At 36.0% G+C, this 14,413-nt stretch overlaps 1 protein-coding gene across 3 annotated transcripts in view; it reads left to right on the top strand.

Moving 5' to 3' along the window:
- Pawr (pro-apoptotic WT1 regulator) overlaps positions 1 to 14,413 on the top strand; it is a 66,560-nt gene that overhangs the window by 42,902 nt on the left and 9,245 nt on the right. For all 3 annotated transcript variants that reach the window (XM_090328300.1, XM_090328299.1, XM_090328301.1), the window contains exon 3: positions 4,406 to 4,440. In XM_090328300.1, coding sequence (XP_090184426.1) covers positions 4,406 to 4,440 — 35 coding nt within the window. The remainder of the gene's footprint in view (positions 1 to 4,405; positions 4,441 to 14,413) is intronic.

The following is a 14,413-nucleotide window of genomic DNA, read 5'->3' as shown; positions in this document are numbered from 1 at the left end:
TGAGGCTAAGGAGCTCCCATGGGTCCCCAAATTGGCTCCTCAAGAGTTCAAGTGGGAACAGGAAATGCTTGGTCCACACAGATGACCTGCCTGTCATCCCAGTTACTATCTAAAGTCATATATTCCATTACTCACAAAGGATAAATATCTGCTAACAACTCCAAAATCAAAAGCAATAGAGCAGGTTTATGGCAGATAAAATTAGTGCTGACATCATTAGATGTTTGCAAGGATTTTTTGATTAGGAGAGAGTATGTTTCTTAATATTATCTGTGAATTTGCACCCCTTAAAGTCAATCTTCAAAAATGAAGAACAAATGGGAATGAATTTGGTACTTCACTGTTCTTTTGAAGATTAAATTATTTTTAATCTTTTTTTCTTAATCCAACACAGGAGTTGGCTTATTAGCATAAATTACTTATACAAGAAGTGTCTTTGTGATAGTTACAACTTGTATATAATGTATTTTGATGAAATTCATCCTAGGTTACCTTTTCCTTTGTAAACTTTTGGTGGGTCAAAAGGTATTGTAAACATGTTTTGCAACTTGCCCTTTTTCTTAGTATTGCAGTCTTCTTAGTATTGCAGTATGTAAAGATATCCATATATTCATAAGTGCAGAATATGCCATTTCACTATGATGAACTATGATTTTTACACCTGATCATTAAGGTTGTTGATAATTGTTTGCTGTTATGAACAAGGCAGCAGTGAAACACTAAGTGTGTGTGTGTGTGTGTATGTGTGTGTATTGTATTGTATGTATAGGTCTGTAGAAAAAAATTCTACAATTAGAATTGCTGGATGAAAAGAAATGTGCCTTTGTAATTTTGACCATATTTTAAAGTGTTCTTTGTGTAGTATGGGAAGTTTTTCTTTTACTCAGAAGTAATGTTTACAGTAGCATAGAACTTTCTTTTTAAATTTGTTTTCAAATTAATGGTAAATCTAGTAGTTAAAATTTATTTTAAATAATACTTGCATTGACATTGTTATAAATGTGGTTTGAATTTAATTTCTTTAGTCAGATTTCTGGAGTGAAACTTAACTGTACCATAAACAAAACCAAAAACCATTTTAAAGATTTTTTAAAAATTCTTAATATAGCCGGACATGGTAGCTTGCTTCTGTATTCCTAGCTACTCAGGAGGCTGAGATCTGAGGATCATGATACAAAGCCAGCCTGGGCATGAAAGTTCCTGAGGCTCTTATCTCTGATTAACCACCAGAAAACTGGAAGTGGCTCTGTGGCTCCAGGGGTAGGACCGTAGCCTTGAGCTGGAGAGCTCAGGTACAGTGCCTAGGCCCAGAGTTCAAGTCCCACTTCCGACAGAAAAAAAAAATCCTCAATATATGCTGCCTAAGTTACTTATAAAGTAGCCCTACCAATAATCAGTTTCTGTACTTAATGCCATTTTGTGAGTGTGCCATTATTAATTTTCAGAGGGCATAATTTTCATTCCCCAAACAGATTGAAAGACTGTACGGAACACTTTTTCTTCACAAATTACTTGATAGTAAATTACTACTCTGACCCCTCATTTTCTCTAAACTTACTGTATTTTCCAGAAATAAAATGTTATGTAACTATACCACTGCTCTTAGAAATAAGAAATCAAACTTAATGCATTGTTACTGATTGAGACCTTACTCAGGTTGTTGCAATCATGTCTTTTGCTGTAGAAATGATATAACTCAGAATTGTGTACCTTTAGTTACCCATGACTCTTTTCAGTTTCCTTGAGTCTGAAGGAGTTACACAGTGTATTTCCTTAATTTTAAAGGATTAACTGTATTTTTAAAAATTACACATTGTAGATCACTCATTCAGCAATAGATCCAATGGTTTTTATTGTTTCATATTTACTTATAAGAAATTCAAATGTGGAAAAAATGGAGACACCCTATTCCACCGAAACTGCCTGCAGAAAGTATTAACTACTGGTCTCACAAGTTTCAAGGACTGTAATTTTATCTTCTCCAAACTCCAATGTCTGTTATACAACAGATACCAAATATGTTTTTCCTGAAACAATCATCTCTGTAATGGGATAGTTTGGGTTGCTCAAAGGGAGGAAAAACACCTTGTAGAGCTAAGGAAATGTTGGCAGAGCACCGACTGTTTTGTTTAGTTTAAAGAAAGCATTCTGGCTCATTTAAGCTTAGCAGAGCCAATAAGGAAGTCTCAGGAACATTACAGGTACAGTGTCAGATTGGAACTGACAACTCAGAAATAATGAGTAAAGTTTATATGCAGTAAGATGAAATAAGTACAAGTCCAGGAAGATTATTGCATATTTAGAGTGGATTGCTAAGTTTAACAGTAGTTGTTTACACTAGATATTAATATAAGTTCCTAGTAATTATAGAGGTAAGTTCCTTTAACTGGGAAAATTTTGTGGCTGCCTATAATTCCACCACTTGGGACACAAAGGAAGGAAGGTCTCAAATTCAATGCCAGTCTGGAGTGCATATATTTGAGCTTATTATTTAAATATGCCATATTTCTAAATTGGAAGTTGACATCTTGTTTGATATTCCAGGGAGAAGTTTCATATAATGTCCTCATCCACATTCAGTAAATGTACTTTGAGTGAGCGATACATATGAATCTAGTTCTTTTTGCTTTATCTAAATAACCAGAGATTTAAAACTTAACTAGTTACTAAATTTCCCAAAATAATTTATAAACTATTTGCATGGTATATTGCAAAATATATTTGTAAAACATATTCTTGTTGTTATCCTACAGAAATGCCTTATTTTTATAAATAATCAGTTTCACATGTTTGTTCTATAAGGTACAGAGCTGCCTCTGCCTCCTCAGCCTCAGTTTTGATAAGACACTCTGAAGTTTACTTGCTAGACTTCCTTCACCGTCCTTGGGAGAGTTAGAATCTACTTGCATTGGCCCTGAAGTAATTCTTCCAGGGAAGACTGCTCACAAACATCATCTCCTGTTATCTGCTTACTTTCTGTATCTGGTTCCCAAGTGATGCTTCCCTTACACCCCAGAATTATATTTTCCTAGGGTCTGAGAAAAAAAAAAATCAAAGGGGATTGGGATGGGAGGAGGAGTCATTGCCTGTCTTCCCTAAACTTACATTTTCATTTAGAAATAAAGATGAGAGAGCCGGGAGCATTTACAAAAGCCAGGGGTCGATTTTCTCAGTACCACATACATAGTAAAGCTGGAACTGGTGCTGTGGCTCAAGTGGCAGAGCACTAGTCTTGAGGAAAAAACCCATGGACTGCTTAGGCCCTGAGTTCAAACCCCAGGACTGGTCCCCCAGCGGGGAAAAAAAGGAATATAAATGAGAGTCAGCCAGGCTCTGGTGCTTATGCCTGAAATGCTATCTATGCAGGAGGCTAAGATTTGGGATTGTGGTTTGAAGCCACTTTGGGTTAGAGAATCTGTGAGACTTGTCTCCTGTCAACCACTAGAAAACTGGAAGTGGCACTGTGGCTCCCTAAATGCTTACCTTTAAAATTTATCAAGAAAAATAATTACCTTTTTGCTATTAAAGTGGAACAGTTAGTAGGTTGACCTTATCAGTTCTGTTCTAGGTTGATTTTCAAATCAGAATTATATAGCAAACTCAAGTTGAACAGAAAGTTTCGGCTCATAGTCCAAAGCTAGCCTGGGCACTAAAGTCCTTGAGACTCTTATCTCCAATTACCCACTAAAAATGAGGAAGTAGGGCTGTGGCTCCAGAGGTAGGGCAGTAGCTTTGAGCTGAAGAGCTCAGGGACAACGCTCAGGCCCAGAGTTCAAGTCCCATGACTTGTGTTAACCATTCCAATGGTTAATGGTAACTTCCATAAGTATCTTTTTTAAATTTTCTATTTTTTGTAGCTTAGCTATAGTCTCTAAAAATAATCATTTCACTTTATCTGATAAATTGTAGCCTTACTTGGAGCAGGGGGGCATCTAAGAAAAAGGAGGAATTACTAAAATTGTCATGCCCATTGCTTTCTAAAAGCTTTAAGCTCACTGATAAGTGATGGGTCACCCATGTGTTTTCTGAACTTATAAAATACACACCATATTAAAAACCAATTTATAAGTGATTGATTTCAGCTAAGCAGGTGTTTTTTTTTTTTGTTTTATTTTGCCGGTCCTGGGCTTGAGCTCAGGGCCTAAGTGCACTGTCCTTGGACTCTCTCAAGGCTAACACTCTACCACTTGAGCCACAGCACCATTTCTGGCATTTTCTATGTATGTGATACCAAGGAATCGAACCCTGGTCTTTATGTATGCTAGACTAGCACTCCCACTAGGCCAAATTCCCGGCCCATAAGCAAGTTTTTAACAATCAAGTTTTGTTGGATATGAAATTTTTAAAAAGCATAAATAGTAATTAAACATATCCAAACTGATTTGTCATTATTTTTATTTTACAGGAATCATCTAGAACAGTTTCAGGCAGATATAAAAGGTAAGAATCCTAAATTTGTGACTTGTATTGTAGACATGAGTATGTCTGTCTGACCATGACTTAACTAAGAGAATTGCTTAAAGTAGCTTTTTGAAAAGCAAGAAACCTTAATATTGTGAGAAATTACATTACAGGTCGGCATGTAATGTCTGTCTGACCATGGCTTATTCTCACATACCATGCAGTTTTTGAAAACTGCCCACACTGTGAATTTGCATAGTTTGATGAACTTTGCTGAATGAAAACTTAGAACCACCTTACATCATGTATTCAGCTATTGAAAATATGAATATTCCACCTATATTTGACAAATGCCATAAGGCCATAGTGGAATTAGTTTTCTCACATTTAGGAAGGCTAGAAGTTCATGATGATATTTCTACTCTAGCTGGGTTTTGATGGGGGCTGTATTAAGTCTGGGGGTGCAGTTAGCTGTCTTGTATTCTTCTGTAGTGAAGTTGGAGATTGGCTTTCTGATGTCACTTTTATAAAGGCACAAATCCTATCACGAGAACTTCTACCTTCCTGACTTCATCTAAACCTGATTATCTCAAAGGCTTTTTGCTAAGTATATTGTGGTTAGGATTTGAACATCCGTTTATTATACCATACCTAAGTGATGAGTAAATACGAATGTGTTTATATGTGCACATGCATAGGAAGAAAATTGTAATCATTGTGAAAAATTGTTCAGTGATAGTACCAGAGAAGTTAACTTCCTTGTCCCTGGTGAGAATATAAAAGTTGCCAAAATGTGCTCGTAATGTGCTAAAAGGCATAGATTAATGGGTTCTTACAATGTTTTAAGACACTTCAATAGCAGTCTTAGTTTTTCTGTTAATCTTTTAAAATAGATATAAATTTTACTTTCCTTTGATAGATGAGGGAAGTGATGTTCAAAAATAGAATACTTTTCCTGGGTGTTGCAAACCTAGTCAGTAGCAGAAACAGAATTTTAACTCATGAAGGTTTACTTCTAAAATTCATAGGCCTGGGTGGTCTCCTTATCAATATTGTACGGATCTGCCTCCTAATCTGCACCTACCTGGTAGCTGGCATTATAGGTGTAAGACCTCCCACATGGGTTTTTATTCTCAGTTTATGAAGAGTTTGATTGAGTTGTAACTCAAACATCATTAAAAGTCACACCTTTAAGGTGTACAATTCAGCAGATACTACTGTATTCACTGTGGTATAACTATCACTACTATCCAGTTCCAGAATTTATTTTCCCACCATGAAAGGAAAGCCTTTTATTCATTAAGGAATCAATCCTTACTCCTTCCACCTCTAGTTCCTAGCAATTAGTAATCTAGCGTAATCTGCTTTAAGTCATTTTCAGTCATTATAGATTTTTCTATACTAGATATATTTTTTCCTTTTTATAGTAAAGAATTTAACATTGATTTTTACATCATATTTCAAATGATGTATTTTATAAACAAGTATTCAAGAAGGGAATCTCTATATACAATCACTGGCACTTAGATTTTAGAACATAATTAAAATTAGGCTTAGGGTTTGTATGTCATAGATGCATATTAATCTATGTAATAAAACATGTCTATAGAGTCATAAATTTTTATGTCTATGTAGTTGTGTTTATATTTCCAATACCATGTCCATAGCATTGGGTACGCAAATACTGAGTCATCGCTCTTGTGCTGTTTGGATCTAATAGCCACATATTAAGGATACCATGTGCCTTTTGTTCCTTTGGTCTTGTCTCACTCAATATGATTTGCTCTAGATTCATCCACTTCCCTGCGAATGCCATTATTTTATCTTGTCTGTTGGCTATGTAGTATTCCATTGTATATATATATATATATACATATGTGTATATATATATATATATACCACATTTTTTGTATCCGTTCATCTGCAATAGGGCATTTGGATTGTTTACATTGCTTGGCTATTGTGAATAGTGCATAGGTAAACATAGCTGAGCAGGTGTCCTTATCATATCCTGGGTTACATACCCAGGAGTGGTATGGCGGGATTGTAGGGAAGGTCTATTTTCAGTTCTTTAAGAAACCTCCACACTGCTTTTGATACTAGATATTTCATATATGTGGAACCACACATATATATTGTGTCCTTGTGTCTGTGTTCCTTTATTTAGCATGTCAGAAAATCCACAATTCTACTACATTTTATTTAGCCATTCATCACTTGGTGGATTTTTAGGCTGATGTGAAATGTTATAGGTGCATATAATACATGGTAGAGAATATACATTAAACATTCCAGATGTTGTAAACATACCAGATTTTGTGTTTTATCCCCCACCCCCATCCTCACCTCCCGGCCCTGAGCCTGGGTCTAGGCACTGTCCCTGAGCTTTTTTGCTCTAGCTTAGCTCTCTACCACTTGAGCCACAACTCTACCTCAGCTTTTTGGTGGTTTATTGGAGATAAAAGTTTCTTGCCCAAGCTTCTTTGAACTGTGATCTCTAGATCTCAGCCTCCTGAGGAGTCATGATTATAGTCCTGAGGCACTGGTTCTTGGGGATCCTGACTTACTCTTAGTACATAAAAAATGTTTGTATTGTTTTTCTTAAGGCTTTCCCCCCAAGCAAAATGGACATCATATGTCAAATATTTATTAACTCAATCTGAGCTGTGAAAGCCTGTGTAAGAGACTTATATAAAGACTATAGTTTGAATGTTTTCTGAATTTGTTTTGTCTAGCTCTCAAGCTGTAATAGTTGAGCAGCCAAGTACCTGTGATGAAGAAACTATTCTGTTTGATTTTTATTTTTTGAATAATTCCCTGTATTTAGCATGATAGACATGAGCATAAATTATAAATGGAACAACTGAAACTTAACAGTTAGACAGATTAAAGCTATGGTATATTGATGTATATAGTAATAATATAGTTATTAAAATTATGACAGAAAAATACAAATTGCATAAGAAAGTTATAACCTGCCTACATTTGACGTAGAATAGAAGAGCTTTAAAAATGTATCATAAATAAAAACGTATGTACATTATTGCAGAGTTGGCTTATTTATTATATATATTTATTATACACACACATATACATACATATACATATATATATATGATGCTTTTTAACCTGAGGTCATGTGCTACTAAAATTCTGTCAAAGAATATTTTCTTACCAGGTGTCAGTGGCCCACACCTATAATCATAGCTATTCAGGAGGCGAAGATCTGAGGATCACAGTTTGAAGCCATCCCAGGCAGAAAAGTTCCCATGAGTCTAACCACTCAAAAACCAGAGGTGGTACTGTAACTCAAGTGGTAAAGCACTAGCCTTGGGCAAAGAGAGGCTCAGGGACAGTGCCTAGGCCCTGAGTTCAAGACTCACAACTGACAAAAAATACACATATATTTATACTTATATATATATATATAATTTTTTTAAAGAAGATAGCTTGTGTTTCACTGAGATGTTTGAAGATTTCTGTGATCCAGAAAAATAAAAAAATAAAATAAAAAACATGTGAAAATGATAGTCATTTTTTCTGGGTTGATAGGGTTACTGATATTGCTCATTTGTATTTCTGCATAGTATATATATATATGTATATAAAATTGTTATTAGTGTTGGAGACATGATTCTGATTGCTAGTGATTAGTCTGTAGTTATGTGTATATATCTAATTGGAAGAAGAAAAAGAGAGAACCCTTTAGAGATGCTGGGCTACACTGAGGAAGTAGAGTAGTGGGAGAGAGCAAGGTAGTGAGAGAAGCTGAAAATACAGAGACCACTCATGCCCTGGTTTGGTCAAGTAGGAAATTCACAATCCAGTCTATACTTCTGAATATTGATACCATTCCTAAAGCAGGATTTTACCCAAGAGTCTTGTATTTCTTCTAATTGCTAAGCTTTAAAATGTCTATATTAGCGGAAAATTCCTCTAACTGTAATCTTCATGCTGCCAATGTCATTCTCATGGTAGTTTTAGAATAACAGTTCACTTTCCCCCACACAACACCCATCTTTCCACATACGTGAAATACTCAGAAGGGAAAAAGCCCCCAGCAAAATGTGATTTCTATCCTTGTTGATACTGGTTATGATTTTCCCTTTTCTGAACATTAAAATTAGTGTTGTTGTAGATGAGGGCAAGTGGCCCAAAGGTTCTCATTGGATCTTTGTGTTAACATTCCTAACTAGAACATTGCAATCTTTTTGGAATTAATGAAACAACTTTTTATTCTGAATACTTTCCATTTTGCATTACTAGTCTACAAAATAGGTTAAAAACATTTTTACTTTTTATTTTTTAGATAAACAGTTTCACTTGGCAGTAAAACCAAGTCACCAGTTCTTCATAGTTATGATAGTACTTCTTTTATACCTAATATGTACTGAGGATAAAGCACTGGTTTTATTCTCCAGTAGTAATTATGCCTGGCTTTTACCCTGGCATATTGGTGCTTTCATATACTGACAAGCCTATTGCGAAGGAGTTGTAAAATGAAGGCAGCTATATCTGCAGAAGTGGGTGTTAGAGTCTTGAGGACCCCTCAAAACCTGGGATGCCCCAGGTTATGTTGAAGTGAGTTCTTAAGCGCTGTGAGGGGTGAGTGCTGCAGTCGTGATCTCTCATGGTGGCAACACACAGGCTTCTGCCCAGACTTTCCTGGGGTTTCACAGAGGAGAGCTGGGGATGATAACTGCAGCTGAGGCACTGAGACAAGGTGGTGAAGTAGTACAGTAGAGGTAGATCCTCAGGTGGTTCTAAAGTTCAGGGTGCTCTTTGGATATGATGTTGCAGTTGTGTAGCTGAGTGGGTACAGTCATGAGCTGGCAGTCCAGAGTAAGAGCAGTGGGGACTCCAGGGAGGAGCAGATTAAGTGACTGCAGTCCCTTGGCAGAATGAACTCTGATGGTGGTTCTGTTCTGAAGAGGCGGCTCTATACTTACAGCATCTTGGACGCTGGGAGATAGGGGCCCAAAGTGAGTTGCTTCTTAGAGCAAAACAGTCATAGACATCAGGTAGTCTCCAGATTGGATTCAAAGCCAGTAATAACGATGGTACCTCTCTTGCTTTGTGGCATTGATAGAGGTCTGTGATGTCCTCCTGCTTGTCTTGGTGATTTGGAATTGTTCTTGGCTGGTGGGCGGGGTCACATTTGTGGTGGGTTTTGTTCCTCTCTCTAGGCTGCTCTGTCAAGTCTCTAGTCCCTATACAGTCAGTTTGTGTCACTCCCTTATTGACATACAGTGTTTTTATTCAGTCACCTTCCTGAAACCAGAACATTTGCTGTTCTGGCTGTTCCATAGGGGGGCTGAGTGCTTGGTCCCTTGTTCAGCCGTCCTTGATCTTTCTCCAGCCTCTTTTGAAATACAGTGTGTAAACTTGTTCCATACACAATACAAAAAAACTAAAAGACAAATGTATTTCTTGTTTGTGTAGTGGTAGTTGTCAGCATTAAAGTTTCTGCCTGGATACATTGTAGTTTATGAAGACAACTGGGCTTTTTTTTAAAAAATGTAAAAGAGTCTTTAAGAAGTTCTAGTGCTTTTCAACAATATGAGATGACCGCACTGATACCTTACTCTTGATTTTCTTACTATCATCTCTTTTCTGATATCTCCTTCTTTATAGAGTTCTCCCATTCCTGACTACTCTTTATGTGTATGTATTATCTTATGCATCTGTCTTAGACTTTATTTTTTTTGTTCTTTTTGTGCTAGATATTTGATTCATTCCAGTGACTGCAGTTCCAATATAAATTTTTTTTTGAAATGTTGAGTAAAAAGTTCCAAGTCTTATTGTAAGGGTCTTTGATAGTCAGTTTGTAACCATATATACAAACTAGAATCCATCTGGTCGTCCTCTGTATCACAGACTGTTAAAGAAGGATTTCAGAAATATTGAAGCATAATCAATTTTACTTTCATTTTTAAAAGTTCTGTACCATAAGTAAAAAGATAAATGTCTTTTTTATGTTGTTTTTTTGCTAAAATATATTCTTTTTATATAATCCATGTAAATACCATAAAGTATTCATAGGTAAGTGTAGTTACCAACATAGGTATATATGTTAAAAAAAAAAAAAGCTTGGAGAGCATTAATTTAAATTCTTTCATAAAATAGCTTTCATGTTTCCTGCTTGCTTGTCTGGCCTCTTATCTTATCTCTCTTGTGTTTACATTTCATCCTTTAGCCATATTGGGCTTTTCTGTTTCCTAAGTGGGCCACATACTCTTAGTTTCAGTTATTTGCACATTCTAGCTGCTTCTTTAATCTTAGTGTAAACATTTTCTAGCATAGTGCCACTCATAATGTGGTCCTTGAACTATTGTCACAATCCATGACAAGCTCAGTAGAAAACTATAGGAAGCATGAAGAAACCTGATGGAATTTCAGATTGTCATCCTCCCCTGCAAGTCCATGGTTTTCTTTGGGAAGAGTCTGGGCTGGTTCACGTGTTAGTGAGCTGCATGCTGGCTAGTCATGTCCAGGACTGTGTTACTGCATAGGATATTTTACAGTAGCCATGTGAACTCAAAATTTATAAAAGTTAAAGGAAATGTAATCATTCATTATGTTTAAATTATTGTTATAATTTTACTTAGAATAATTTTTACTATACATGAAATGAATTAAAACTAACCATAACTAAATTAATAAAAATAAAGCAAAAAGTAAAAACAGTTGTTTTCATTCTTTTTAAGTTTTTGATTTATAAGTATTATCTGAATCTTGGAAATAAATTTATATTAGGGATAGGAATATGGCTTAGTAGTAGAGTACATGCCTAGCATGCATGAAGCCCTGAGTTCAATGCCTCAGTTACATATAAACAGAAAAAGCCAGAAATGCACTGTGGCTCAAGTGGTAGAGTGCTAGCTTTGAGAAAAAGGAGCTCAGGGACAGTGTCCAGGCCCTGAGTTCAATCCCCAGGATGGCAAAATAAAATAAAAGCCAGGCACGATGGCCCATGTCTATGATCCCAGCTAATCAGGAGGCTGAGATCTGAGGATCATGGTTCAAAGCCAGCCCAGGCACTAAAGTCCCCGAGACTCTTATCTCCAATTGACTACTAGAAAACCAGAAGTGGCGAGGTGGCTCAAGGGGTAGGCTGGTAGTCTTGAACTGAAGAGCTCAGTGATTGTGCCCCGGGCCAGAGTTCAAGCCCCTCAACTGACCAAAATAAATAAATAAATACAATAAATAATGTTTTAAATCTTAGTTTACTAACGACAAAACAAACCAAGAGTCTTTTTGACACAAAAAGATACTTTTTCTGACTGTGAAATTAAGCCGTCTATTAAATGTGACAGTGAGGTCATTTTAAAGGCACTGGAATTGGTACTTGTTTTGATGAGGAGTATGATAGTCATATAATATTATATGACTATCATCTGTGGAGAAGAGCTAATACTGTAGCAGTTTATTTGCAAAGACAGACTAGCTAGTGAAACAATAAAACTATTAGAATTGAAGTGGCATTTATATGTACAATATAAATGAACTCAAACCCAAATTTACTATTTGAAGAAAAAATATTACTTTAGTTGATTAGAAGAAGATATTTAAGATTTATGAGTTAGTAATTTATGAGTTTCTTATAGTCTCTTGTCAATATTGAGAAGTTACATACAATAAATAACAAGAGTTTGCTTGAAAACACTGGATAAGTCTGTAGCAAAGAAGGTAATTTGGATCTCATTTTCCAGCAATACTGTAGGTTTATGTATTAAGAACAGGATAGTGATAAGGAAGTCTTAACTCTTCAACAAAAAAGGAATTTTGTCAGAATTGAAGAATACATTGATTTTATTAACATGAAAATGATAAAAAGAAAACTTTTCCCTTTTTACATTTTATTAAGTACAAAGGTTACAGTTCCATAAGACATATACTCTATGAACAGATAGAGACAAATGTATGCTGTTAATGTGCTGGAAATACAACCAATGTCCTACTTTTCTCACAGAGAAATGAGAAAATGCTGTGTCAGATGAATAACACAGTACCTGTACTCTGTCAGCTGAATTAGCAGTAGTTCTCTACTACTGTGCACTACTCAAACAAAAACATTAAATGGAAGTTAAAGTCTTGAACTTATCAGTGAGGCTAATCCACTGTACTATGCTGAATTATACATTGATTCTCAAAGGGAAAATTTTAGTGGAGAATATTTGAACTTTGGTTTGAACTCTCAGTGTTTAGTGTTTTTACAAGATAAGAAACTACTTTGGTTGCCAGCTCTTTAAATAAGTGAGTTAGACTTATTTGGCTTATAGCTCTTTTTCTTTTTTAAAATGATTTAGCCTTCTATGAAGGGAGGGCATATCTGATATTTTTCATTGGCTGATAAGCTCAAAAGCCCATAATATGCTAAAAATCTGGGTAAAAGTTTCTACAGGTAGTTAGTCTGGGTTCCAGATATAGTAGCAATAGTCAGCTTATGACTTTGGCATTACATTTTTGAAAAAGAGATATAGTCAGAAATGACATAAACTTACTTGATAATTTTAATTTTATAGAAGGGAAAATGTTAAAATCAGGAGTTTTTTTCTCTAAAAGTTTTAGATTTTGAAATGATTGTGTTAGACACAACAGATAGCAGTTGGCTATATATGAAAGAGTGCAGACAAACTTTGAAAAGCACATTTTCCTGCACATTGGATAAAAGCTTTAAAAAATATGATAAAATTCCTTTAAAATTTCTCATCTTGTTTCTATTAGTTCTGGTGTTTCATAGTTCTGCTATTAAAGCAAGTGGTATAGATTTACATAAAGCCTATGTGAGTACTATCATCAGTACACTCTAGATTAAATAAATTAGCAAATGTAGCCAGGCTTCAAGATGTCCCCAAGAGCTTTACTTCCTGGTGTTCCTATTGCCGGGGGCCGGGGTGGGGGGGGGGTCCTCTCTCATTGTATGGGGCTTGCTGTGCATGGCTAGTAAAATAAGGCATATGGAATAACTGGTCTCTAGTGAGATCGGGTTATAAATACAGCTTCTCCCCTAGTTATTCTGTCACTTTGACTCTGCAAAAGTCAGTTGCCATATGGAAAATTACCCAAGTGGAAGGACCCTGTAGGGATCTTTGAAGCTTCTCATCAGCAGCCACGGAGGAACTGAGCACTTGTGCTGTCAGTCACAAGTGAATTTGAATGCAGATTTTGCATTTGATTTAGCCCTGAAAGGAACCCTTTACATGGCTAAAGCACTGACCTGACCAACACGTAGACTATAAGCTCCTAATAGACCCTAAATCAGAATCACCCAGCTAGGCTGCCTCTGAATTTTTGGCCAGAAGAAACTTCAAGGTAATAAATATGTGTTGTCTTAAGCCACACAATTCTGAGATAATATTTTTGTAGCAATAATATAGCAAGCAAGATGAAAACTTATTGTTAATATTGATTGATATATGTTATTAATTCAGGGTATATAAATTAGAGTTCTTACAGACTGCTTTGTCTTACTGTGATGGCGTCATATTGCTCTATTATAGTAAACTGAAAGCTATTTATTTATTGGTGCAGGTCTGAGGGCTTGGATTCAGGGCCTAGGCACTGTCCCTGAGATTTTTTTTGCTCATCAAGGCTAATTAGTACTCTACCATTTGAGCCAGAGCGCTACTTCTGGCTTTTTCTGTATATGTGGTACTGAGGAAACAAGGGTTCTATTCATGCTAGGCAAGCACTCTACTCCTAATCTATATTCCTAGCCCCTTGAAGTGTTTGTTTGTTTGTTTGTTTGTTTAAAGCTCTCTGCCATTTGAGCCACAGCTCCACTTCTGGCATTTTGGGTACTTAATTGAAGATGAGTCTTTCTTGCCCAGGCTGGTTTTAAACACATGACCTCAGATTTCAGCCTTGTGAGTAGTTAGGATTACAGGCATGAGCCATCCACACCTGGCAGTAAAGTTCAGGCCTGTGCTTGCTATTAACATATGCAGTACCTAGGACAATGTTTGGTAACTCACAGTTACTTAGTAGATTCTGGTTAGAAGAGTCAATA

Source organism: Megascapheus bottae, chromosome 2 (genome assembly GCF_031878675.1).
Source record: "Megascapheus bottae isolate mThoBot1 chromosome 2, mThoBot2.hap1, whole genome shotgun sequence".
NCBI lineage: Eukaryota > Metazoa > Chordata > Mammalia > Rodentia > Geomyidae > Megascapheus > Megascapheus bottae.
This window is presented reverse-complemented; position numbering and strand designations above follow the sequence as displayed.